The following is a 27,767-nucleotide window of genomic DNA, read 5'->3' on the forward strand; positions in this document are numbered from 1 at the left end:
TCCAAAGTTTCCAAGGAACCTGATGTGAGACTTGGCGAATGCCCCAGCCCGAGACGGAGAGATGGAACCTCAAAACCACCTCACACTTGGTCTTCTGCTCTGCCTTCTGCTTTCCGGTGAGTTGGGCCGGCAGAGGTCGGGGGGCACCCAAACCGAGAAAACAATCTACTCCTCCAGGCCTCGGTTTCCCCATCTATACAAAGGATCGGTGGTGGTCTCCCGAGCAGCCTGGAGGGCTGACTGCCAGACCTGTCAGCAGTAACATCCACCGCAGTGCCCCCGGCCCCGGGGAAGATGATCACTGGTTGTTAGAGACTCAGGACTCAGCAGTGATGCCAATGGAAAACCAGGCTCTTTTCCCTGTGGTCTATGAGACTGGATGAGGGTCCCTGCCTAGATCCGGTTTGTTTTGGTTGTCTGCTTTCTGCCTCTGGGGAGAGCATACAGGCTCCTAAACAGAGAAATTGGTGGATACAAGAAAGGGTGGCCCTGGCTGACGGATAAAGTTGTGGGGGGTTAGGGGTTTGTTTGAAGTCACTGGCAGGATGGGTAGGGAGGAGGATGCCTGCTGTCCTACTGGAGCCCTGAATTCGCATGCCGCCTCGGCCAATCCCTCCCTGGCTAACAGCCCAGTTCAACTGATTGAGGAGTCTACTGCGGGGCCAGACCTTCTTCCTCCTCCCCCTCCCACTTTTTTCTCCTCCTCCTCCTCTTTGTCCTCTTCCTCTTTGTCTTTGTCCTCCTCCTCGTCTTTCTCTTTCTCCTTCTCCTCCTCTTTCTCCTCCTCCTTTCTCCTCCTCCTCTCTGTCCTTCTCCTCCTCTTTCTCCTTCTCCTCCTCCTCTTTGTTCTCCTCCTCCTCCTCCTCCCCCTAGCCCTCCTCCTATCCCTCCTCCTCCTATCTTTGCCACTTGCACAATATCTCCCAGCTCCTCCGGGAGCCTGCCAATCCCAATTTTGGCTCTCACAATCTGGCTTCTGCTAGCCCTGCAGTTAAATCCCAGAGTCTCCCCTTCCCCCAGCCGGTTCCAGGTGGCCAAAATGAAACTGTGCATCCTATGACTGGCCGGTCCCAGCCTGGTGACAGGCCCATGTCTGAAACCGCAGAGCTGATTGAAAACCTGTTTGGATACTGTTTGAGGGGTTTTTGTTGTTGTTGTTTTTAAATGGTATCTGTGAAGTGCTTACTAAGTGCCAGGCACTGTATTAAGCACTGGGGTATATAAAGACAACAGATGCAGCATAGCATAGTGGATAGAGCATGGTCCTGTGAGTCAGAAGGTCATGGGTTCTAATCCTGGCTCCACCACTTGTCTGCTGTGTGACGTTGGGCAAGTCACTTCACTTTTCTATGCCTCAGCTACCTCATCTGTAAAATGGGGATTGAGACTGTGAGCCCCATTTGGGACAGGGACTGTGTCCAACTCGATTTGCTTGTATCTTCCCCAGAGCTTAGTACAGTGCCTGGAACATCATAATTTTTAAACAAGTACCATTATTAGAAGTAGTATTATAATCATTATCATTACTAAAATAATCAGGTTGGGCTCAGTCTCTGTTCCACCTGGGGCTTCACAGTCTAGGTTTTACCTGGATCCTAACTCTGAGGGACCTACCACATTGAGCTCCAGGTTCTGGAAGTTCCTGTTTATGATTTCCAGGTGGTTCCCTCTCCCATCAGGAAATCCTCCTTCCTGCTTCAGGACAGTCCAGACAAGTCCCCCTCTCACCCCGCTCCATCCCAGACACCGATGGAAATCACTCCAATTTCCCCTGAGAGAGAGAGAGAGAGAGTAAGGGCTTACTCTGATGGTTGGTTGTTCAGAAAGGAATTTTGGCTTAATGCATTGGCCTCAAGTACAAGCCCCCTAATTGGCCAGGCTGTGTTTGATCCAGGCCATCTGCCTCTTCCCCAGTCCTGCCATGGGATCCGGCAGATTGAGTCTGTGACTGATTTGAGAGATCTGGGTTCCAGTCCTCACTCTGCCCGGATGAGCAATGGGACCTGGGGCAAGTTACTCAACCTCTCTGAACCCGTTTACCTACCTGTAAGACCAGAATCATTAATCCTGTCCCCCACCAGGACAGCAGGAGGAAAGAAGGAAATCCACATACCCATGGAAGTGTGTTGGACACGCTTAAAGTGCATACTAAAAATCCTTGGGGTTTATATCTGCCCTGCCATATCTCTGCTGAAGGCTGCAGAGAACCCCTTTAGGCGCGGCTGAGAGGAGGTGGATCTGAGCCACGTCACTCCCCCGACTCCCTCATCTTGAGTCCACTTTCCTCCCTCACTATTTCCCATCTCCCTGCCTGCCTAAATGTCCAATAGCTCCACTCCCTGCTACTGTGCTGATTCCCAGTAATCTTGGGAGAGACATGACAAGACACCAGGAGAAGTGCTTCAGTGTGGTTGATTAATGGTGGGTCATGGTAAGTGGAAAACAGGAGTCCCTTTAGTGTGAATGGCAGGGGAGATTGTTTTTTTCTGTGAGCACAATAATAATAATAAGAAGAAGAAGAATTGTGGTACTTGTTAAGCACTTACTATGTGCCAAGCACTATTGTAAGCACTGGGGTAGATATAAGATAATCAGTTTGGACACAGTCCCTGTTCCACATAAGGCTCCCAGCCTAGAGAGAAGAGAGTAGGATTTAATCCCCATTTTTCCAATGAGGTTTCTGAGGCACAGAGAAGTTAATAGATTTGCCCAAGGTCCACACAGCAGAAAAGCAACAGAGCTGGGATTAGAACGCAGGTCTTCTGACTTCCAAACTGGACTCTTTCTAGTAGGCCATGCTGTTTCTCGGACTAGTCTCCTTTCAGGCTGATGGAAGGGATAACCGGGGAAGGGAGAGCGAGGAAAGGAGGAAGCCACCATCCCTGAAACCTCTGCTCAGAGGCAAGGCTGACTGGCTTCCTCCCCATCCCCGCTCTCCATCAAATCCTCTCTCAGCTCTGGGACGCAGGATTTCAGCCACTGTCTCCCCTCTCCTACTGGCCCTGCCAGGTGTCATCGACGGACTCTTCAAGCAGTGGATACCCAACACCAACTTTGAAACCGGATCCAACTGGGACCGCAACCAGACCCCGTGTGTGGGAGCCACGGCCCGGTTCGAGGCCCAGGAGGTAGCGGGCAGAGGGGGTAAGGGTGGGGAACTCTCCGCGGGGCCTGCGGCTCTTCTGCCTCCTCCCCGAGGATGGTGACCCGCTGGGCGTCTCTCCCCTTAGGAGGTGTCGGTCTACGTGCGGCAGGTCCACCGGCTGGCAGATGTGGTAAGCTTCCCCTGCTGGGGTCCTGCCGAGGGCATGGGACAAGCTTGACCGCTGTGGAGCTTGGCGTCCTCATGGGATCATAGCTGGTGACATGGGGCAAGACTGCTTTGGGGCTGAGCGTCCTCGTGGGGCAGTAGCCAGTAGTATGGGGCAAACCTGACTGCTTCAGAGCTGGCTTCCCCACAGGCCCATAGTGGGTGGATTTAGAGGGCTGAGCAGGCAAACAGCATTAGGATGACCCGGCCGAGCCCCCCAGGCTCAGGGAGGAGGGAAGGGAAGCCCCAGTTACATAAGTGGCCCTGAAATTGGAGCGGGCGCCATGATGGTGAGTTCTCCTATGGGCCTACATGGGGCTGGAAAGGCCATTACCAGATCAGGGACGAGGTAAACAGTACCCATAAGACAGCAAATTCCGGTTATGGTGCCCGGTATGGGTTGCAGGGAAAGGGACCTTTCTCTGTCTGGCGTTTGATTTTCGGTGCCAAACTCTGCTGCCTCAACCAGGCTTCACACTGACCTCGGGGAGAGTAGGCCCACAGGCAGAGGTGCAGGAACCCACATGACGGGACGTGGTTCCCCGGTGAACGGCCCAGAGTGGCTGCGGGGTGTCAGGTGGCCAGCGATCCGCAGCACCATCTGCACCAGCGGCGAGTCTGGCATGGCTCCGGGCAGGGGTCTCTCTGAGGCGGGGGTCTGTGGGAGGAGGGACAGAGTCTGCGGGGTTACCGAGGAGTCATTAATCACGTTAGTGCTGTGTCAGTGCCACAATCAAACAAATCTTCTCCCTGAACGGCCACAATCCCTCAATTAATAGTCTTTATCGAGCACTTAATCTGCAAAGAGCTCCGTACTGAGCACTTGAGAGAGGACAACGCAAATTGAGTCAGTAGCTGCTATCGCTGCCCTCGAGGAGCTTACAACCCAGGGAGGGAGACAGACACTGAAATGAACTTCAGGTAGTGATTGGTTGAAGGTAGCAGTCACGGAAGGAAGAAGGGGAAATGCAGGTGTTTTTCTAAGGTGTGATGGGATGGGGTCAAGGTGAAGGTGGAGGAGATAGATTTTGAAAGCGGGGAGGAGATCTCATGAGAGATGGCTGGGAAAGATGAGATTGGATGGCCAGCACAAGTCTGTGAGGGTCAAACTGTTACTATACTGTTACTGTTACCCCCAAGCTCTTAATATATCCCGCCTTGACTACTGCATCTGCCTCTTCACTGACCTCCCTGTCTCCTGTCTCTCCCCGCTCCAGTCCACACTTCACTCTGCTGCCCGGTTCATTTTTCTACAGAAATGTTCAGTCCATGTCGCCCCACTCCTCAAGAACCTCCATTGATTGCCCAGCCACTCTGACATCAAACAGAAATTTGAAATGGCTCTAAAGCACTCAATCAGCTCTCTCTCTCCCATCTTACCTCGCTGATTTCCTATTACAATCCAGCCCTCTCACGTCACTCTTCTAATTCCAACCTGCTCACTGCACCTCTACCTCATCTATCAGTCCCTTGCCCACGTCCTCCCTCTGGCCGGATACTTTCTCCCCCTTCATACACAGCAAACGGGTCACTCTCCCCATCTTCAAAGCTGAACTAAAATCACATCTCCTCCAAGCGGGGTCTTCTCCAACTAAGCCCTCATTTCCCCAACCCTCTCCTTTCTGTGTCACCCTTGCATTTTGATTTGTTCCCTTTAAGCATTTGTAATTCACCCCACCCTCAGCCCCACAACACTTAACCATCAAAGGGCTTAAAGGGAACAGATCCAAATGCATAGGCGGTGCAGAAAGGAGGAGTAGAGGAAAAGGGGGGTGAGTGGGGGAAGGCCTCCTGGAGGAGAAGTGATTTTAATAGGACTTTGAAGAGACAGTATGGTGTAGTAGGTAGAGCACAGGTCTGGGTTCTAATGCCGCCTCCACCACTTGTCTGCTACGTGACCTTGGGCAAGTCACTTCACTTCTCTCTGCCTCAGTTACCTCATCGGTAAATTGGGGATAGAGATTGTGAACCCTAGATGGGACAAGGACTGGGTCCAACTCAATTTGCTTGTATCCACCCAAGTGCCTCGTACAGTGCCTGGCACATAGTAAGCACTTAACAAATACCACAATTATTATTATTATTATTGTTTTCTTTCAGAGGTTCAGGGTACTAGAGAAGCAGCGTGGCTTAATGGCAAGAGCCCGAGCTTGGAAGTCAGAGGTCATGGGTTCTAATCCCAGCTCCGCCATTTGTCAGCTGTGTGACTTTGGGCAAGTCACTTCATTTCTCTGTGCCTCAGTGACCTCATCTGTAAAATGGGATTGAAGGCTGTGGGGCCCACATGGGACAACCCGATTACCTTGTATCTACCCAGTGCTTAGAACGGTGCTTGGCACTTAGTAAGCGCTTAACAAATACCAACATTATTATTATCATGAACAAAGGGTTGGTGGTGAGGCAGATGAGATGGAGGCTCAGTGAGCAGGTTGATGTTAGAGGAGCGAAGTGTACAGGACGAATTGTAGGAAATCACTGAGATAAGGTGGGAGGGAGAGAGATGATTGAGTGCCTTAAAACCAATGGCAAGGAGTTTCTTTCTGATGCAGAGATGGTTGGACAACCATAGGAGGGTTTTTTTGAGGAGTGGTGAGTGAGGAGAAAAACGATCTAGGCAGCAGGGTGAAATATGGACAGGAGTGGGGAGAGACAGGAGGCAAGGAGATCAGCGAGGAGGTTGATGCTATAATTAAAGCGAGATATGATAAATTCTTGGATCAGTGTGGTAGCAGTTTGAATGGAAAGGAAAAGGAGGGTTTTAGAGATGTTGTGAAGGTAGAACTGACAGGATCTGGTGACAGACCGAATATGAGGTTCAGAAGAGAGAGATGAATCTACGATAACACCAAGGTAATGAGTTTGGGGGACTGGGAGGATGACGGAGTTGCCTTCAGTGATGGGAAAGTCTGGGGGAGGACAGGTTTCGAGTGGAAAGATGAGAAGTTCTGTTTCGGAGCCGACGTCTGGCTCCTGGGACAGACACCGTGTCGTCTGAGGCTGCGTTTCACTGTCTGCCTGTTGGGCAAACATTCACTGTCCTTATGTGCCTCCTTCAAACCTGGAACCCAGGTGGCTAGGGATCTACCCGTTGGGGCAGTCCAGTCCAGCCAAGACTGTCGAAGGCAGAACTAGACGTTATCAGTGGTATTTACAGAGGATTTACTGTGTGCAGAGCCCTGTATTAAGTCTTGGGTGAGGACGGTACAGAAGGGTTGGTAGATTCCTTCCCTGCCCACAGTGAGCTTACAAGTCTGGAGTCCATTAGAAGCTAGAAACTAATAGTCAGTTTGTGGCGAGAAGTTAGGTTGGATCTTTAAGGTCTTAACTTGATTTGCCCGTATCCACCCCAGGCACTTAGTACAGTGCCTGGTACAAAGTAAGCATTAAACAAATACCATCATCATTATGGTCACAGAATCTTCAAGTTAGAAGATTGCTTTTGGGGTTTTTTTGGCTTGTGTTTTGTTTTTTTTAAAATGGTATTTGTTAAGGATTTACTATGAGCCAGACGCTATTCTAAGCATTGGGGTAGATCCTGTCTCTGCCACTTGTCAGCTGTGTGATGGTGGGCAAGTCACTTCACTTCTCTGTGCCTCAGATACCTCATCTGTAAAATGGAGATTAAGACTGTGAGCCTCACGTGGGAGAACCTGATGACCCCGTATCTCCTCCAGCGCTTAGAACAGTGCTCTGCACATAGTAAGCGCTTAACAAATGCCAACATCATCATCATCATCATCATCATCACACAAGCTAATTCAGGTTGGACACGGTCTTAATCCCCATTTTACAGATGAGGTAACTGAGGCCCAGAGACATAAAGTGACTTACCCAAGGTCACGCAACAGAGAAGTGGTGGAGTCAGGATTAGAATCCAGGACCTTCTGATTCCCAGGCCTGTGCTCTATCCACTAGGCCCTGATGCTTCTAGTAACCCAGAGGGGTCAACTAGAACACCCCGCTGCCTCCCGGCAGCGTTATGCCAGGGGAGAAGCCAGCACCTACTTATCTCTCCCAAGCTTTTGGTTTCTGTGGCAGGAGGATGGGATTTGATGATGATGATGATGATGATGACATTTGTTAAGTGCTTACTATGTGCAAAGCACTGTTGTAAGTGCTGGAGAGGATACAAGGTGATCAGGTTGTCCCACTTGGGGCTCACAGTCTTCATCCCCATTTTACAGATGAGGTAACTGAGGCACAAAGAAGTGAAGTGACTTGCCCACAGTCACACAGCTGACAAGCAGCTGAATCGGCATTTGAACCCATGACCTCTGACTCCCAAGCCCGTGCTCTTTCCACAGAGCCACTCTGCTTCTCTATTTCCAGTTGGCAGGACCGAAGTTCCCAATAATTTGCTTTTCACCCAGTCATTAGGCCCATGGAGGTGCAGACTGCAGACCTTGGTGTCAGACAGATCTTTCTGAGCTGGTTGTCCACACAGCGGGGCCTCTAAGGCTGCAGTCAATCAATCAATCAATCTGTCTGTGTGCAGAGCATGCAGGTCTTTCTGAGCTTGGGATAGTACAAAATGAGAGAGCTGGAAGATCTATAGATCCCTTCCTCCTCTAGAACTCAAAACCTTCCACTCAACTCTCTGGACCAGGGTTTCCCTGCTTCCTGTGGCAGAGGCAGGAATGGAAGAACGGGTGTCCTACTCCATGCTGCCCGCGACCCCCTGCCGGCCTTGTCCTTTTGGGTCCCAAATTGTTGCTGCCTCCCAGGGATTTGACTTTTTTGCCTGTGACCCTCTACTGTGGGTGGGCAGGTGCCCGTCCGCAGTCTCTGGGGAGACCCAGGGCTGGGGCAGAGGAATGAATTAATAAGAGAAGACTGAGGGGAGAAGGGATTCAGAGCTCTGGGATTGGGAGAAAGGGGAGCCCACCATCCCCTCAGAAAGAGTGCCAGCGCTTAGAACAGCGTCTGGCTCATAGTAAGAGCTTAATAAATACCATTTTTTTAAAAAAAGAAGAAGCCCATTCTGCCCCTTCCCCACAAAGCCCCTACCCGCTCCACGGTCTGTCCCCACGGCTTTTCCAGGAGATTTCCAATGCGGATCAAGCCAGAGTAATTATTTTCCGCCCGGCGGCCTGTTCTGGAAGCTAATTGATTTTCCCTCTTTAAAGTTGAATTAATTTCTGGATCCTGGATCTCTGCAGAAGGCTGGGTGCTCGGGATGGGAAATTCATTTTCTGGGCCGGGTAGGGAGTTGCCTCTGTTGGTGTCCACCTGCGTGCGCCGGGGCCCTCGCGTTGAGGGGCGAGGGTGGAATCGGGGCCCTCCTGCAGGCCAGGTTCTGAAAACTCGGGGCTGGACTCGGTTTCATACCTAGAATCCTGTCGCTTCTCCACCAGAGTCAGGCCTTCTCCACTCCTGCCTCTCTTGGGAGTCAGAAGGTCATGGGTTCTCATTCTGGCTTTGCTACTTGTCTGCTACGTGACCCAGGGCAAATCAAAGCCTGTCATCGGGCAGGGATTGTCTCTATCTGTTGCTGAATTGTACATTCCAAGTGCTTAGTACAGTGCTCAGCACATAGTAAGCACTCAATAAATACTATTGAATGAGTGAATAAACTTTACTTCTCTGTGCCTCAGTTACCTCATCTGTAAAATGGAGATTAAGACTGGAAGCCCCTGTGGGGCAGGGACTCTGTCCAACCCGACTTGCTTGTATCCACCCCAGCGCTTAGTATGGTGCCTGGCACATTGTAAGTACTTAACAAATGCCATTATTATTATTATTGCTATTCTACCCCAACCTAAGTGCTTAGAACAGTAGAGAAAAGGTCTACACGCTTAGAGAAGCAGAGTGGCTCAGTGGAAAGAGCCCGGGTTTGGGAGTCAGAGGTCATGGGTTCAGATCTCAGCTCTGCCGCTTGCCTGCTGTGTCACTTCGGGCAACTCACTTTACTTTTCTCTGCCTCATTTACCTCATCTGTAAAATGGGAATTAAGACCATGAGCCCCACGTGGGACAACCTGATCACCTTGTCTACCCCCAGCGCTTAGAACAGTGCTTTGCACATAGTAAGCGCTTAACAAATACCACCACTTACAGTGCTCTGCACACAGAGAGCTCAATAAATAATAATAATAATGTTGATATTTGTTAAGCGCTTACCATGTGCCTAGCACTGTTATAAATACAACTGAGGGATTGAAGCAGCCATGAAGCGAGACCTGGGGCAGGCCCCAGGGGAGTGGGAACCTACAGTCGGAGGCCTGAGGTTAGTCTGGAGGCTGGGTGGGGGACAGTGACTCCTTCCCCCAACTGGGGAGGGGCACATGTGGGAGCTGTGAGAGGACTTTAAGATTCTCAGGGTGGTTGGATAGGCGGGGGAGGCCTTCTGTCTGGGATGGCTAGAGAGGGAGGGCCTAGCAGGAGGCAAGACAGCGGATGGATCTGATGACCTGAGTGACCCCCACCCCTCCCAGGCTCAAGATGTCTAAGAAGCGCTCGCCTCCTCTCCCCCGGCACCGATCCTTAGAGTCACCAAGGAGGGGAAGCGGAGGTGTGTTTGGGGTGGTGGGGGGAGCACTGCGACCGCTGCCTCCAATCACATGGTCTGGGGTGGGGGGGGGAGGAGGAATTGCCATGGCAACCCCACCCCGACAGCGCACAGGAGCTATGTCTAGACTGGCGGAAGCTTGGATCCACCCCCTGGCTGGAGAGTCCGGGGGTCCTTGGGTGCTGCAGTCAGGAGGGGGAAAGAGGGTTGGCGGAGCGTGGAAGGGGCTTCGCTTCCACCTGCTTTGGGACCTGTGGGTCAGGGAAGGCTGAAAGTGGGTTGGGGGAGTGAGGGGATGGTCTCTGGTTGGGCAGAGATGGGCAGACATAGCAGACACACAGGGGAAGTCATCCAGGGGCCAGGCAGGGGATGGGAGAGGAGGGGAAAGAGAGGGGTTGGACAGACAACGGCGAGAGACGGCTATGTAAGCAGACAAGCAGTGGGGAGAGAGAGGCAGACAGACCGAAGAGGGGGAGAAAGGTAGCCCCCTCTTGGTGCCTGGGAAGGAGGCTGGGATTGAGCTCCGTTGCCAGGCTCCTGCAGAGGGAATGCGCATTTTTAACCCTCTTCTGTCCTTCCCTCTGTCTCACCCGCTTCCCCGCTGTGGGGCTGCCTCTGTGACTTTATCCACAGCTCCCTATCTACCCCGCCACCCTACCCTGGCCCCGCCGGGATGGGGGACGTGGGTAGGGGCGACAGGGAGAGGCTGAGGATGCTAGGGGCCAGGCCATTTTAGGGGATAGGGGGCCGAAGTGTGCGAAGCGGGTGCTGGGAAAGTAAGTAAATTATGGTATTTGTTAAGTGCTTATTATGTGCCAGGCACTATACTAAGAGCTGAGGGGATGGGGGATGGATGTGGTTTGCCCCTTCTTCCCATCACTGTTTCCCCTCTCTCTTTCTCTCTCCTTCCAGAATCCGGGGACGGGGCCCAGGGGAGTCCCAGGGGGAGAGGGATACAACAAGTAGGACCCGGTTGTGTCGATACATCAATCAGTGGAATTTATAAGAGCACTTACTGTGTGCAGAGCACTGTACTGAGCATTTGGGAGAGTATAATGCAATAGAGTTGGTGGATACGATTCCTGCCCACAAGAAGCTTACATCAGTCGATCAATCAATGGTATTTATTGAGTGCTTACTGTGTGCAGAGGACCGTAGGCAAGGAACCTGTCTGCTAATTCTGTTGTACTCTCCCAAGCACTCAGTACAGTGCTCCGCACTTAGTAAGTGCTCAATAATTGATTGATTGATGTCTTTTTCCATCTTGAGGGTCCTGGAAAATTTCCCCTTCTTTTCCCATTCCTTCCCAAAGGCTCCCTTCCTGGGGAAACTCGTCTGCCTCTTTAGTCTGTGGGTCTCCCCTCCCCTCTTCCCTCCCAAACCCCCTTCTCTCCCCTCTCCACCCCTCCCATTTCCATACTGAATTGAGAGAGGAAATCTTCCCTGGGAAAGCTGCAAAGCCATCAGAAGGGCCAAGCCAAGATTTGCATGTGTATGTTGGAGGAAACGTTGCAGATCCTCAGCTGGTTGGAACAAGAGCTCTCCCCAGGCCCTCACCCAACCTCCTCCTCCCCTTGACCCCCAACCCCAGCTCACCCACTCTGGATGAGCTTGGAGCCCGTCCTTTCCGGCACGCGGGGAGCCCGTCCTTTCTGCTGCCCACACTCTGCCTTACGGATTTGCTGGGTGACTTTGAGCGAGTCACCTAACAGCTCTGGGCCTCACTTTTCCTGCCCAGAATTCCCCTTCCTCCATATTCCACAGGGAGGAATTGAACCCTCCCTGGGGTGCTTGGCGCCTAGTAAGCGCTTAACAAATATCTTATTAGGATAACTATCATCATCATCATTATTATCTGCAAATAAAGGGGGCGGGGGGAGGGCTCTGGAGGAGAGGGTGGGGAAGGGGGAGAGAGACAGAGAGATGGGAGAAGGAGCGGGTACTGGTCCCTGCTGCTCTGTCGTGGTCTCTTCCCTCCCCACCTTGCCCGCTGTTCCCTGTGCATAGTAACAATAATAATAATAATGGTATTTGTTAAGTGCTTACTATGTGCCAAGCACTGTTCTAAGCACTGGGGTATTATCGTTCTTATTGTTATGGTATTTGTTAAGTGCTTACTATGTGCCGAGAAATAGTAATAATAATAATCATGGTATTTGTTAAGCACTTACTATGTGCCAAGCACTGTACTAAGCGCTGGGATGGATACAAGCAGATCGGGTTGAAGGCAGTTCCCTGTCCCACGTGGGGCTCATAATGTCAATCCCCATTTTTCAGATGAGGCAACTGAGGCCCAGGGAAGTTGAGTGGCTTGCCCAAGGTCACACAGAAGACAAGTGGCAGAGCCGGGATGAGTACTGTTCTAAGTGCTGGGGTAGATACAAGGCAAAGAAGTTGTCCCACGTGGGGCTCAGTTTTAATCCCCATTTTCCAGATGAGGTAACTGAGGGCCAGAGAAGTTAAGTGGCTTGCCCAAGGTCACATGCAGCAGACAAGTGGCTGAGCTGGGATTAGAACCCATGCCCTCTGACTCCCAAACCCGGGCTCTTTCCACTAAAGGTGATCAGGTTGTCCCACGTGGGGCTGCCAGTCTTCACCCCTATTTCCCAGATGAGGTAACCGAGGCCCAGAGAAGTGAAGCGGCTTGCCTAAAATCACACAGCAAACAGGTGGCCAAGTAGGGATTAGAACCCACGTCCTCTGACTCCCAAACCCGTGCTCTTTCCACTAAAAGTGATCAGGTCATCCCACGTGGGGCTCCCATTCTTCACAAATACCATAACAACTACCATAACAAATACCATAATTTACTTATAACTTCTCTGTGCCTCAGTGACCTCATCTGTAAAATGGGGATTGACTGTGAGCATCACGTGGGACAACCTGATTACCCTGTATCTACTCCAGTCCTTAGAACAGTGCTCTGCACATAGTAAGCACTTAACAAATACCAACATTATTATTATTATTATGAAGCACTTAACAAATACCAACATTATTATTATTTTCCCAGCACTGGCTTCGCACACTACGGCCCCCATCCCCTAAAATGGACTGGCCCCTAGCATCCTTTCCCTATGATGTAACCGAGGCCCAGAGAAGTGAACTGGCTTGTCTAAATAGAAGCAGCGTGGGTCAATGGGCAGAGCCCAGGCTTGGGAGTCAGAGGTCATGGGTTCGAATGTCGACTCTGCCACATCAGCTGTGTGACTGTGGACAAGTCACTTCACTTCTCTGTGCCTCAGTCACCTCATCCGCGTGGCTCAGTGGAAAGAGCCTGGGCTTGGGAGTCCGAGGTCATGGGTTCAAATCCCGACTCTGCCACTTGTCAGCTGTGTGACTGTGGACAAGTCACTTCACTTCCCTGTGCCTCAGTTACCTTATCTGTAAAATGGGGATTGAGACTGTGAGCCTCACGTGGGACAACCTGATGACCCTGTATCTCCCCCAGCGCTTAGAACAGTGCTCTGCACATAGTAAGCGCTGAACAAATACCAACATTATTATTATCGTTATTATTATTATTAAAATGGGGATTAACTTGTGAACCTCACGAGGGACAACCCGATGACCCTGTATCACCCCCAGCGCTTAGAACAGTGCTCTGCACATAGTAAGCGCTGAACAAATACCGACACTGTTATTATGATTATTAAAGTCACAGAGCAGACAGGTGGCAGGATTAGAATCCACGTCCTCCGACTCCCAAACCCGTGGCCTTGCCACTAAGCCACTGGGCGTGTTCCTGGGAGGGCTGAGGGGGCCCCCGGTTTGCAGTCAGCCCCCCGAATCCCGCAGGGGATGCCCCCGGAGATGCCCCCACCCTGGAGCCAAGGCTTGGTGCCCACCGGTCCTGCGGCAGGGAGCGGGCCGCCTCTCTGCTGCTGCTGCTGCCCGCCATCTACAGGCCTCACTGCCCCACTACAGCTTTACACTTCCTTCCAACTGAACAATAATAATAATAACAACAACAATAATAATAAATAAATAATAAATGGTGGCATTTAGTAAGCGCTTACTATGTGCCAGGCACCCTACTAAGCGCTGGGGTGGATATAAGCAGATCGGGTTGGGCCCAGTCCCTCTCCCGCATAGGGCTCACGGTCTTATAATTTTAATAATAATAATAATAATGATAATAATAATAATAATGTTGGCATTTGTTAAGCGCTTACTATGTGCAGAGCACTGTTCTAAGCGCTGAGGGAGATACAGGGTCATCGGGTTGTCCCACGTGAGGTTCACAGTCCTAATCCCCGTTTTACAGGTGAGGGAGCCGAGGCCCAGAGAAGTGAAGTGATTTGCCTAAGGTCACACAGCAGACAGGTGGCGGAGTCGGATTAGAACCCATGACCTTCTGACTTCCCCCAGGCCTGGGCTTTAGGCACCATGCCGTGCCACTTCCCACATCATGTTGCTGACTGAAGGAGCGGCCATCCCCCGCCAACCCTCTCCCACTCTCTATCTCCTCCACCCCTTCCTCCACTTGCTGGAGAAGCAGCATGGTTCAGTGGATCGAGCGAGGGCCTGGGAGTCAGAAAGTCATGGGTTCTAATCCTGGCTCTGCCACTTGTCTGCTATGTGACCCTGGGCAAGTCACTTCATTTCCCTGGGCCACAGTTACCTCATCTGTGAAATGGGGATTGAGACTCTGAGCCCCTCATGGGACAGGGACCGTGTCCGACTTGATTTGCTTGTATCCACCCTAGTGCTTAGTACAGTGCCTGGCACATAGTAAGCGCTTAACAAATGCCATCATCATCATCCCCTCCATCCCTCTGCCTGCATGCAGAACGATTCTTAAACCATCCTAACCAAAGAAGGAATCACCCCTGGGCTCTGAGACCTTTACAGTCAGACCCTCTAGGCTGTAAGCTGATTGTGGGCAGGGAATGTTTCTGTTCATTGTTATATTGTTCTCTCCTAAGTGCTTACTTAGTACAGTGCTTTTCATTCATTCAATAGTATTTCATTCAATAGTATTTATTGAGCACTTACTATGTGCAGAGCACTGTACTAAGCGCTTGGAATGTACAAATCGGTAACAGATAGAGACAGTCTCTGGCCCTTTGACAGGCTTACAGTTTAATCGGGTAAGCGCTTAATAAATGCAATCGAGTGAATGAATGAATAACGGAAGGGGTTTTATTACCCTCCTGGTGCAGAAGTTCTTCTGAAACTGTAACTTAAATCTCCCCTGTTGCTTATTAAATAATAATAATAAGTAATGATCGTGATATCTGTTAAGTGCTGCCATGTGCCAAGATCTGTACTAAATTCTGGGGAAGATACAAGATCAATCGGATCCCACATGGGGCTTGCAGTCTAAGTAGGAGGGAGAATGAATATTGAATCCCCATTTTGCAGATAAGGGCACTGAGGCACAGAAAAATGAAGTGACTTGTCCAAGGTCATAGAGCAGATAAGTGGCAGCGGTGGAATTAGAATCCAAGTCGTCTGACTCTCAGGCCTGGTCTCTTTCCACCAGGCCACACTGCTTCCCAGTTGAAAGGGGCAGCCTTCCCTCCTTGCCCGCTGCTGGCCCTGGTTGGTAGATGTTGGCAGGGGTTGCTTTTGGCCAGCTTTTGAGTGTAGCTCATGCTACGAGGCAGGTCTTCCCTCCCGCGGGACATTAGGTACGATGCCTTGAACCTAGCCCAGACTGGGGGGCTGTCTTAGGGGGCCCAGAAATCAGGCTCTCTCTTCCCTTAGTTTGGGAAGGAGGTTATCCCATCTCCGGACCAAAGTGCCCAGCTGCAGGTATAACAATAATAGAGCCTGGTTTTTCCTCCGGGGGCTCTCTCTGCCCTCCCCCTCCCTCCTGGGGGATGAGGAGTCTCTCCATTGTACAGATGAAGAAACTGAGGCCAAGGGAGGGTAAGTGAACCGACTAAGATCATCCTGCAAATAAGCAAGGGTTGGTGGGGACCAGAATCCAGGACCTCAGCATCCAACCCACTGCTTTCCCCAGTTCCCCCCCGTGCCGGTGCCCCCGGAGGGAGGTGGGGATTCTGGAGCCGAGATTCCCCTCTGCTGTTTCCTGTAGTACCTGCCTTTGGATGCAGAATTCATCCTGGGACCTGGCGCCGGATTTGGAGCATTCGATGGAGAATTTGATCCGGGCTGCGACCCAGGTAACAGGGAAGCCCCGTGGCAATTTCTGGGCAATTTGGGCACCCAGGCATAGAGGAATGAGGAGAGGAAAAGCAGATGAATCACCGCCTTTGTTCCCCACTGGAGCTGGAGGGGGCAGCTTCAAAAAAAAGAAAAATCACCCCTTCCCCCGGCAGGGGGTGAACACACACCGCCAGTTTCTACAGGGAGCTGTGCAACTGGAAACATCAGAGAGGTTGGGATAGGTCCATGGATGAGTGGTCCATCCGGGACCACTTGCAGGGAGAGTCAGGAATGGAAGGAGGAAGAGTTAGGGGTGTTGGCTGGTCCATGCTGGGTCACTTTAGGGAGAGTCGGGGTGGAGAGGCAAGTTAGGAGTGTTGGATGGTTCGTGCTGGTCACTGGAAGGAGAGACAAGGATGGAGAAGGGAAAGTTAGGGGTGCTGGCTTGTCTGTGCTCCGTCACTGGACAGAGAGTCAGGGGTGGAGAGGGGAGAATTAGGGGTGTCATGAAGGGAACAAGCATCAAATGTTCTGCTGTCCCTGTCCATCCAGGCTGGATGGATGTTGGGCAGACTCGGAGGGCTGTCCTGATGGTCTTAGGTGGATAGAGAGTAGGTCACAAAGTGGGGAGGGGCTGACGGATGGAGGTCCAAAGACATGGAGAGAAACTGTGAGCTAAAAAGAAAGGTGATCATGGGGGTGTTGTCTAAGGGAATAACCGGCACACACCGTTCATTCGTTCATTTATTCAATCGTGTTTATTGAGTGCTTACTGTGTGCAGAGCACTGTAGTAAGGACTTGGGAGACTACATTACAACAATAAACACATTCCCTGTCCACAACGAGCTTACGGTCCAGAGGACAGTAGTACCTATTAACGTCGAGACAGACATTAATCTAATGTCTAAGACCTAGACAGACATTAATAGGAATAAATAGATTAATGTACATAAGTTCTGTGAGGCTGAGAGAGGGGATGGACAAAGGGAGCAAATCAAAGTGATCGTTCCACCCGGAATCCTGCTGTCCCTGTTGGGGACAGAGTCCTGGACTGGATGGACCACCGGGCTGGCCCGCCATGGGAGGAGGGGCATTCAGGGGCCGGTAGTCGGTTCTTTGCAGTCCCCCACCAATAAGGGGGAGGACTGGGGGGAGTTGGCAGCCGCAGCAGGCCTTGGCACTGCTCACCCAGGCCAGGCCTTCGGAATGGCCCCGGCCGGAGCCGCCAGCTCCCCTCACCCTCCGCAGGCTCGGTGGCTCGGTTCCTGGGGGCGGGACGGCACAGCTGGTTGGATCCCACGCTTTGGCTCTCGGCCTCCAGTCTGGACGACCTGGAGCAAGGTCCCCATCTCTTCTCCGTGGACGAGGAGCGGATCCCGTGTCGTCACGACGATGTGATTTTCCCCGCCGAAACCTCCTTCCGGGTGGACGTGGGCTCGGCGGGACGGACCATCGAGGTCAGGAGCGTTTCGATCCTGGGTCAGGTACGTGCAGTTGGGATGACCTCCCCACCGGACCCCTAGTTCGGTTTGGCCGTAGCAGTCTCAGGCAAACCCTCTGACTCTTGGTGTCTTGTGGGGGATGTCTATAAAGGATGGACAACTTAGAACAAAGCTGAATGTTTAAATGGTAGAGGGAGGGATTTCAGTTAGACTGAAGGGCCTCCTGAGTGAGGGTTGGGGAGAGGTCACAATCCGGGGACCTGGAGACGCTGAGGTGCCTCTCCAGTCTACCCAGGAGAGACTGTCATTTTTCCAGGCTGAACTAGCTTGGGGTATTTAATGACCTCCCAAAGGGCTGGGCAGGGGAGAGATGAACGATGCAGAGAACTCCCCCCTTCCCTGCCCTCAACTCACACATTCACTCTCCTCTCCCCATTTCCCTCCCTCCCTGGACTAGTCCCGGGGATTTAGAGTTGGGGAGAAAACAGTGAACTGACACTCGGGACCGGGCCAGAGCCCACACGTTTATTGGGTGGGATGTGACTGGATGGGAAATGTGGGACCACGGGGCTGCCGGGGGCAGTTAAGGTCCCAAGCAGGAAGGCAGATTTCTCTTAAACGGGTCACTATCAAGCGACCCAACACTTGGGACAGAGGCAGCATAGACGGAAGGCAGTGGACACCTGGGAAACCGGCTGGAGGGTGGAGGAGCCCCTCAGGCCCATCAGAGCACTCTTTCCGGTGCCTTGGAGATGCGTCTTTAATAATGATTTGTATTTGTTAAGCGTTGACTACGTGCCAAACACTGTTCTGATCGCTGAGCACTATTTGGCCACAATTTCTGGAAGGGGAAGGATGTGGTTGGGAGAAAAGGGGCAGGGAGAGCATTCTAGGTGCTGGGGAACGGTGAGGCTCAGACGGTGGGGCTGGGGGTGGGGCTTTTTGTCTTCTGTGTCCTGGCTGATAGAAGTTCACCCGGGAGGAAGACCTGAGCGAGTACCTGGGGACCAGCTCTGGGAGACTGCAGTTCTGGGGAGGCGGGTCCCTGCGCGTGGATCCCACCCCCTGCTCCGACCCGTCCGGCTGCCTGTGCGGGAACACCGAGGTCAGTGCTGACGGGACCCAGGAGCTGAGCCCCCAAACATTTCCCAGGGTGGGGGGGCCCATCTGTCTATAATCAATCAATCAATCTCTAGACTATAAGCTTGTTGTGGGCAGGGGATGTGTCTATTTTTATATTGTAAATAATTGTGGTTTTTGTTTTTGTACTCTCCTAAGCGCTCAGTATGGTGCTTTGCACACGCTAAGTGCTCAATAAATAAGATTGAATGAATGAATTAAATAATTAATGAATGGTGGTATTTATTGAGCTCTTACTGGGTTTGCCAAGAACCATGCTAAGTGCTAGGGTAGATACCATGTAAGCAGATTGGACAAGGTCTCTGTCTTACATGGGGCTCATAGTCTAAGAGAAAGAACAGGTATTTTATCCTCCTTGTTATAGATGGGGAAACTGAGTCACAGAGAAGTTAAGGTCAAGCAGCAAAGTGGTAGAATCAGGATTAGATTATGGGTCTCCAGGATCCTAGGTCTGTGTTTTTCCCACTCGAGAGGCAAAGCTTCTCAATAATGGTCTTAAGCACTTGCTCTTTACAGAGCATTGTACTAATCAAGTCAATCAGTAAATGGTAATAATAATTACAGTATTGGCTAAGTACTTACTATGTGCCAAGCACTGTTCTAAGTGCTGGGGTAGATGCAAGGTAATCAGGTTGTCCCACATGGGGCTCACAGTCGTAATTCCCATTTTACTGATGAGGCAACTGAGGCACAGAGAAGTTAAGTGGCTTGCCCAAGGTCACACAGCAGACGTGGAAGAGCTGGGATTAGAACCCATATCCCCTGACTCTCAAGCCCAGGCTCTTTCCACTAAGCCACGCTGCTTATTCAATCAACAGTATTTGCTGAGGGCTTACTATGTGCAGAGCACAGTACTAAGTGCTTGAGAGAGTACAGTAAAACAGAAAAGGAAGGCAGGTTCCTTCCTCATAACAAGCTTATATTGTACTCTTATTGTTATACTGTACGCCTGTTAAACTGTACTCTTGTTATATTGTACTCTTATTGTCATATTGTGCTCTCCCAAGTACTTAATACAGTGCTCTGCAACACAATAAGTGCTCAGTATTCAATAAATATGATTGAATGAATAAAGGGGGATAATTGAGTGCTTACTGGGTACAGAGCACTGTACTATGCATTGGGAGAGTACAATACAATAGAGTTGGTAATAATAATAATAATAATGTTGGTATTTGTTAAGCACTTACTATGTGCAGAGCACTGTTCTAAGCGCTGGGCTACACAGGGTAATCAGGTTGTCCCACATGAGGCTCACAGTCTTAATCCCCATTTTCCAGATGAGGTAACTGCGGCCCAGAGAAGTGAAGTGACTTGCCCACAGTCACACAGCTGACAAGTGGCAGAGCCGGGATTCGAAACCATGACTTCTGGCTTCCAAGCCTGGGGTCTTTCCACCGAGCCAGGCTGCCGTATTTGTTAAGCACCAAGCACTGTTCTAAGCGGTGGGGTAGATATAAGGTAATCAGGTAGTCCCACTTGGGGCTCACGTAGACACGATCCCTGCCTACAGTGAGTGTTCAGTCTAGAGAGGGTGTCACCCGTCGCCGGGGACAGGTTCTTTTGGAATCGGCATGGCGAGAGAAAGAGAGGCCGGGGATGGAAAAACTGAGTTTTGTATAGAATTTATTCCACAGGGCGAATTGGATTGACTAATTATTTAGACGCGACAATCTGCCTTCCCTTTTGGGGGAAATATGGTGTTAAAGCTTCCCCTCTGGGAAGAATATGGTGTTAAGAGCTTCCCTAACGGGGGGAATACACTGATATGTTACTCGTGTGTGGGCGAACACCAGGGCCCACTTATGATTTACTCACAACGTGGTGAGGCGGCTGGCTCCCACCCATGTGCTCGCCCCACCCAGGAGGAATCCACCTTTGCGTTAAATACACTTATGCGTTAAACACTAATGAGTTACATACACATATGAGTTACATACACTTATGCGTTAAACCCAGTTATGCATTACCCAGTTATGGTTACTGGCACTTGGTGAGGCGGCTAGCTCCCACCCTGTTCACGTCCCACTCGGGAGGCACCCACTTAGACATCAAATCCACTTATGTGCTACTCTGCACTCGGTGAGACGGCTAGCTCCCACCCTGTTCACGTCCCCCTGGGGAGGCAGCCACTTAAACATCAAATCCATTTCAAACGTTACGTACCCATGGTGAAGCATCTGGCTTCCAACCCCACGAGCTCTCAGCAGGAGAGGACACTCACCCATCCCACGGGTCCTCACATGGTGCAGGCAGAGCCGCCTTCTCGAGCTCTGGACGGAGGGGACCTGCAGCCGGCTGCTGCGAGTCCCATTCCTCTGCACAGAAGGTTAGAGGCGGCAGGTATTTATCACCTGTGCCCTTAGGCCATTCCAGCTTCCAGCCTCAGTTTATCCAATCTCTGCCCTCCCCCCTCCTCCATTCCTAATTTGATTGGCATGGGGGCAAGGGGCACCTTCTGTATTCCCAGCTTGGGCTGTCAATCTGGCAGTTTGGGTTGTGGGGGCGGTATCCCACCCTCACTTCCGAGTTCTGCCTGCTGGCTCAGGAGGTCACGAGATGGTCGGTACCCCAGGGTCACCTGGGACAGAGGGAGACAGACATGAAAAGAAGTTACAGATAGGAAACATGGCAGAGGGTAAGGAGAAGTACAGAAGAGCTGTGGGGCTGAGAATATCCAAGCGTTTAAGGGTTATAGATAATAATAATAATGTTGGTATTTGTTAAGTGCTTACTATGTGCAGAGCACCATTCTAATTGCTGGGGTAGATACAAGGTTATCAGTTTGTCCCACGAGAGGCTCACAATCTTAATCCTCATTTTACAGATGAGGGAACTGAGGCACAGAGATCCAAGCACATAGGTGATGCAGAATGGAGGATGAATAGGGGAAGTGAGGATTTAGGGAGGGCCTCGTGGAGGAGATGCTATTTTAGAAGGGCTATGAAGATGGGGAGAGTGGTGGTTTGTTGGTTATGAAGAGGGAGGAAGTTCCAGGACAGAGGGAGGATGTGGGCAAAGGTCCGCGGTTAGACAGATGAGATCGAGGTACAGGCAGTAGGTTGGCATTAGAGGAACCAAGTGGGTAGACTGGGTAGTAGGAGGAAATCAGTGAGGTAAGGTAGGAGGGAGAAAGTAATAAAATAGACTGACCCTGCCCTCAAAAAGCTGACAATTTAGCAGAGGAGTTTTAAGACAAAGGGAAACCAGGCGGCCTGGCTTCAGGGAGTCCGGTTCAGAGTCGGGTAAGTCGATCAATCCTATTTATTGAGCGCTTACTGTGTGCAGGACACTGTACTAAGCACTTGGGAGAGTACAATAGAACAAGATAACAGACACATTCCCTGCCCACAACGAGTTTACAGCCTAGAGGAAGAGCTTACAGTCTAGAGGGCAGAAAGATAAGCAAAGACAGAGAGAAATTCTGAGACAAAGCAGAGGAAGAGGGTAAACCCGTTAGAAACCTCATCTCCTCCAGGGGGCCTTCCCCAAATTATTACTAGTGGCCCCCGCTTATTATCCCCCAACTCCCATGCCAGCACTTCAGTGTCACCTAAGCAACTAAGTACTCACAATCCCCCTCATCGGCATTTATTTATGGAGCTTTATACCCAGATCCTTTCCCCTACCTGGGATTTATTTTAGTATCTGTCTTGCCCCTTCCTCCTTCCCTCAGGTAGTAAGCTCCTTTAGGCCAGAGAACATGTTTATAGCTTTATTGCGCTCTCCTGAGTGCTCTTTACAGTGCTCTGATTGAAAAGCAAGGGGGAGAAGGAGAAGATGAAAAACGGACCCAAGGCGCTGGCGCTAGGGATGGCTTGTGAACTTTCGAATCCCGGTCTCTGCAGAGGGAGGAAACAGATCAGGAGTGTAAGCTTGTTGTGGGCAAGGAATGTGCAGCATGGCATAGTGGATAGAGCACAGGCCCGGGAGTCAGAAGGTCATGGGTTCTAATCCCAGCTCCACCACGTCTGCTGTGTGACCTTGGGCAAGTCAGTTTGCTTTTCCGTGCCTCAGTTACCTCATCTGTAAAATGGGGATTGAGACTGTGAACCCCATGTGGGCCAGGGACTGAGTCCAGTCTGATTTGCTTGTATCCAACCCATGCTTAGTACAGTGCTTGGCACTTAGTAAGCACTTAACAAATACCACAATTATTATTAATGTGTCTGCCGACTCTGTTGTATTGTACTCTCCCAAGCACGTAGTATAGTGTTCTGCACGAGGTGAGCGCTCAGTAAATACCACTGATGATAATGAGGAAAGGCTGGAGTCCTGTGGTACCGTCACCCTGCTCACCACCAGCCCGTCACCCTGATTTGGCCCCGGGCCAGTCCTTGCCCGGCTGGGATTCCAGTGGCCTGTCGGGGCTTGGAGAGGAGGCCCGGGTCGAAGGCAGGGCGAAGGGAAGGTTGAAGGTCGGTGAGTTGGAAAGGGAGAGGGCTGTGGGGTCTCTGACCGGGTGCTTCCCCTCCAGCTTCGCCCCCAGATCTGTGCGGCCCTACTCCAATCCAATGCTGGGGGTCCCTGCCCTCGACTCAGCTGCCAGGTGCCTCTGATGCCAGTGGGCCAGTGCTGCGAGATGTGTGGTGAGTCTACCCGGCCTGGGGAGGGACCTCTCTTCCCTCCCCGCCCCCCGCCTCACCTGGTCTTGTTTTGCTCTTCCGGGGGGGACCGCTTCCGGAGGAGAACTGACCGGAAGCTGGTCCCCCCACCGGCAGGTTGTGAGGAAGGGGTTAGGAGGGGGGTCCAGGACCCCCGTCTGCTGAGGGGCAGCTGGTGGGCCTTGCCGGGGGAGGGATGGTAGGCGGGAGGAAGACCCATCCTGCGCTGTCTCTGCCAGGATCGAGGAGCCCCTCATTCCTGGCAGGTCACGAGTGGGGGTGAGGGACCCTACCCGGGACAAGATTATTTGATCTTTGGGGGCCCTGGTCCGCCCCCAGGGAAGAGGTCAGATTGGATGTTTCCACCTCTACCTTCTGGTTCGGCAGAGGCCCAGGCTGCCTGCAGCACCTCATCAGGCCTCCCCCAGTGCCCCCCCACCCAGTGGACACCCCCAGACTGACCGGGCCCGTGCTGCTCCAGAATCTCAAAGGGGAAAGTGGGAGTGATCCAGACCTCACTGGGGGTGGAGGTTGCTGTGCCTGGGGAGGGGGAGTTGGGAGTGGGTCCCTCTGAAGGAATGGGGGTGGCTGTTTGGACAGTCCCAGAGCCGAGCAGGTCCGGTTGCCGTCTGGTTGTCCGTCCATGCTCCCCCTTCTCCACCCCGCACGACCACTGAGATTTATGTCAGGGCCCAACCTGATCCACAGCGGCCCCGGTCCTGGTGGCCAGTGGGAAGCTGCAGGTCCCTGAGGAGAGAACAGAGCCCCACAGTAGTCATGCCCCTGCCGAGATGCAGGGGGCTGGCACAGGTGACCTCAGGCCTTGCCCAGTTGCAGGGCCCCATAGGCTCTGCCAGCCTCATTCCTCTCCTCCCAACAGGTGCTGTGCTCACCCTGGAGTACACAACGGATTTTGACCTGGAGAGATACCGGGCCCGCCTCCTCCACACCTTCCTGAACCTGGTAAGGTCTTCCAGGCTGGGAAGGGCCCTTGGTTTTGTCCTGGGGCAGAGTCAGGACTCTCGTGGCAGGGAGGGGGCAGGGGCAGCTGGGAGCAGGAGGGTTTCAGCCCAGTCCTATCATCTCCTGCTCTCTGACAGTGGCCTGACCTACTTTCCCTCCAGGGCCCAGAAAGAGTGAGGAAAGACTGCTGTCCCTACAGATTTACCCTCTAGGGGAGGGAGAGGCAGAGGAGGGATGGAGAAAGGGGAGAGGGAGGGAGGGTTAAGGCCGCAGCTCTGCCTCTGGGATGACCCGGGCACTCAGAAGTCAGAGGTCACTCCGGGTTGCCATATGAATGACCACAGTTTGGCTGGGATGCTGAACCTTGACCTGGGGGACTGTGCGTGTGTATGCACGCACGTGTACCTACCTGCATACACGCCCCTCTAAAGCAACCCTCAAGGAGCTGAGGAACCTGTTTTTTCATTCATTCGATCGTGTTTTTTGAGTGCTTACTGTGTGCAGAGCACTGTCCTAAGCACTAAGTACTAAGCAGAGCACTGTATTAAGGGTGTTTGAGAGAGGACAGCGTAATTTGGTAGATGTGTTCCCTGCCCGCAAGGCCAGGGTGGCCAGACTAGGCCTGCCCGTTTCCAGCCCCGGCCTGGAGTAGCTTTGGGGTCCCCCGTGTCCCGGCAGCCGCAGCACGCCGGGGTGCAGATGGCCATCTCCAAGGTGCAGAGACCCCCTGCCACGCTGGAGCCCCGCAGCCACCAGCCAGAGCCCGAGATCCAGATCGTGCTAGCGGACGCCCTCGTCGGGCCAGAGGCGGGCCGAGCGGCCGAGCGGCTAGGCCAGGATCTCCTGGGAGACATCGCCCAGCACGGTGACCGGGCCCCGGCTGCTTCTGGATACTAGGCTGGAGCCGGGGAAGGGAATGGGGGGGGGGTCACTCAGCCCTGCCCTCAAGGGGCTGCCAGGCAGCATGGGGAAACTGGATGCACCGAGAGAGACAGACCTGCATGGGAAATAATTATAATAATTATTACAGTATTTAAGTGCTTATCATGTGCCAGGCATGATAATAAGCACTGTTGCGGATACAAGCAAATCGGTTGGACACCAGACCCTGTCCCACATGGGGCTCGCAATCTCAATCCCCATTTTTCAGATGAGGTAATTGAGGCATCGAGAAGTGAAGTGACTTGCCCAAGGTCACACAGCAGCTAAGTAGCAGAGCTGGGATTAGAACTCCCAGGCCCAGGCCCTATCCACTATGCCAGAAGGCCCAGACCAGCGGCGTAAAGACTATTGGCTGAAATTCATCATGGCCAATGGGTGACAGAAGGGCAGGCACTGCGGGAGTCAGGTGGGGTTGATCTGGAAAGACTTCCTGGAGGAGGTGGTTGGGGGGGGCACAGTTTGAAGGCAGTGGGGGAGGGACGGCTGACTGTCCTTGTCTTTCCTGTTTTCCAGGGGAGGCCTTCGGGATCGCGTCCGGGCAGGCGCAGACTTCTTCGGGCAGCCAGATGGCTGAGGGGCACAGGGCCCGCCCGGCGGGACTGGTGGCCGGGATCTCGGCGGGGCTGCTCCTGGGCCTGCTGCTTGTCGGGGGCGGCCTGCTCCTGCTGCTGCAGAGGAAGGGGCTGATCAGGTCACTGACCCCCTCCCCTTCTGCCAATCCTTTCCTGTCTTGCCTGGGCTCTCACCACTAGGCCCCCGCCGCTTCTTACGACCTGTTCCCTCCCCTGCAGCCCTTCCTAGTTGGGAATCGTGCGGCTGCCGGGATACTCGGTCACAGGCACTTGTCCACTCTTACGCACTCCCTTGTACATCCGTAACGGGAGTCCCCAGAAGGCTTCCCGCAGGAGAAGGGCTTGGGTCAGGCAGGGGTGGGATGGGAATCAACCTAGGTTCAGGGGGGACCAAGCGCTTTGAACAGTGCTCTGCACCCAGTAAGCGCTCAATAAATACGATGGAATGAACCAAGACCTCCCGTTTCCCCCAGGCCCCTCTATGTAGACTGGTAACTGTATAGTCTCCCTGGGGCACTGACTTTCTCCTAGGATCCCGAGCCTGCCCACCTCTATGGCCTGGGGCCGCCGGGCCTCTACCCTGGCAGATACTGTGGTTAAAGGCTTCGACAACCCAATGTTTGACACGCCACCGCTGGCCGTAAGTAGCACCCACCACCCTCTCTGATCCACGAGGGGGCTGGCATTGACTCCGTGAAGCTTTGGGGTGGGTGGGGGCTGGTGGTGGACGGGGCGTGGGGAGGGAAAAGCAGGCCGGGGGAAGCAGGGCCCTTGGCTGGGATGTTGCTTCCTTGAGCATGTGCTCCCTGACTTTATAATTATGGTATTTGGTAAGCGCTTACTATGTGCCAAGCACTGTTCTCTCCCACTCTTCTCTCTGCAGGTGTCAGAACTGGATCCGGTCTCCCAGGAGCCTCAGGGGGCAAGGGAGAGCGGCTGCTACTTTGTTAACCCTGTGTTTGATGTCACAGAGCTAGAAGTGTAAGGGAGAGGACCAGTCTTCAGTCACAACAGGCTCCCACCCCAGTAAGGCACGGGGGATGTGATGGGAGGGAGCAGGGAGAGAAGCTTTTCTTTATTGCCAAAGGGAGATGCGGCGTGTAGCCGGTGCTGGTAGGGGTGGTGCAGTGGTCAGAGATGCAGCATCAGGTGGCTCTTGGCTTCACTGTCTCTATCCCTGCTTTTCACTTTTCCTCTCTTGTCCTGGCTGGGCCTCCTTCTAAGTGTTTGATAATGATGATGATGATGGAATTTGTTAAGCACTTACTATGTGCCAAGCACTGATAAGTACTATGTACAAGCACTGAGAAGCTGTGTGGCTCAATGGAAAGAGCCCGGGCTTGGGAGTCAGAGGTCATGGGTTGTAATCCCAGCTCTGCCGCTTGCCAGCTGCGTGACTTTGGGCAAGTCACTTAACTTCTCTGCACCTCAGTTCCCTTATCTGTAAAATGGGGATGAAGACTGTGAGCCCCACGAGGGGCAACCTGATCACCTTGTATGCCCCAAGTGCTTAGAACAGTGCTTTGCACATAGTAAGTGCTTAACAAATACCACCATTATTATGATTACATGGGTAAATACAAGACCATCGATTTAGTCCCTCACAGGGCTCATAATCCAGACAGCTGAGCGCTTATCCTTATTTTACAGCTCCGAAAATCGAGGCCCAGAGAAGTGAAGCGGCTTGCCCAAGGTCACCCAGCAGCAGTTAGGATAAGTCTCTTGACTCCCAAGCACTTGCTCTTTCTGTAGGCCACATTTTCCATACCCTTCAGCACAGCAACCGCAAACCTAGTCACTGTTCAGTGGAGGGAAGATGGGGGGGTGGGGAGGGGGAAGAGGTGAAGGGAGAAGAGCATTGGAGGCTGTGTTGGACTCCCCCTCTTCCCCAGGCCTATCCATTGAGAAAGCCAGCTCCTCTCCCTCTGTCCAGTTGGAGCAGCCGCCAGTGGGGCTGAGCCAGATGTTTCCCTGGGAGCCGGAGCCAGCTTTCCAATAAAGTTGAATTTCCTTCTAGACCCCCTCCTGGATGAGTGATTGGTGATCGGGGGTATGTGGAACCCCCAGTATGCGACAGTAAGTAACAAGGAGTTACAGCTTCAGTGGCCTGGGCCCCCGAGAGCTGGGAGGTAGAGGAGTGGGGAAGGTTTTTTTTAAGCTCCCAATGGG

The 27,767-nt window shown here is 52.5% G+C and overlaps 1 protein-coding gene across 2 annotated transcripts; it reads left to right on the forward strand.

Moving 5' to 3' along the window:
• On the forward strand, positions 1-27,616 carry AMN (amnion associated transmembrane protein). Of its 2 annotated transcripts, none has more exons than XM_029074784.2 (13): positions 1-116; positions 3,010-3,128; positions 3,231-3,275; positions 15,864-15,951; positions 17,184-17,419; positions 18,345-18,482; positions 22,995-23,106; positions 24,002-24,084; positions 24,763-24,949; positions 25,540-25,717; positions 26,130-26,238; positions 26,482-26,624; positions 27,491-27,616. In XM_029074784.2, the coding sequence occupies exons 1-12, from the start codon at positions 62-64 to the stop codon at positions 26,581-26,583; spliced, it is 1,452 nt and encodes a 483-aa protein (XP_028930617.1). In that variant the 5' UTR covers positions 1-61; the 3' UTR covers positions 26,584-26,624; positions 27,491-27,616. The 2 variants fall into 2 exon arrangements, with proteins under 2 accessions (XP_028930617.1, XP_007662911.2); XM_007664721.3 differs by lacking the exon at positions 27,491-27,616 and adding an exon at positions 27,249-27,464.
• The last annotated feature ends 151 nt before the right edge of the window (positions 27,617-27,767 follow it).

The sequence above is a fragment of the Ornithorhynchus anatinus genome, chromosome 1 (genome assembly GCF_004115215.2).
Source record: "Ornithorhynchus anatinus isolate Pmale09 chromosome 1, mOrnAna1.pri.v4, whole genome shotgun sequence".
NCBI lineage: Eukaryota > Metazoa > Chordata > Mammalia > Monotremata > Ornithorhynchidae > Ornithorhynchus > Ornithorhynchus anatinus.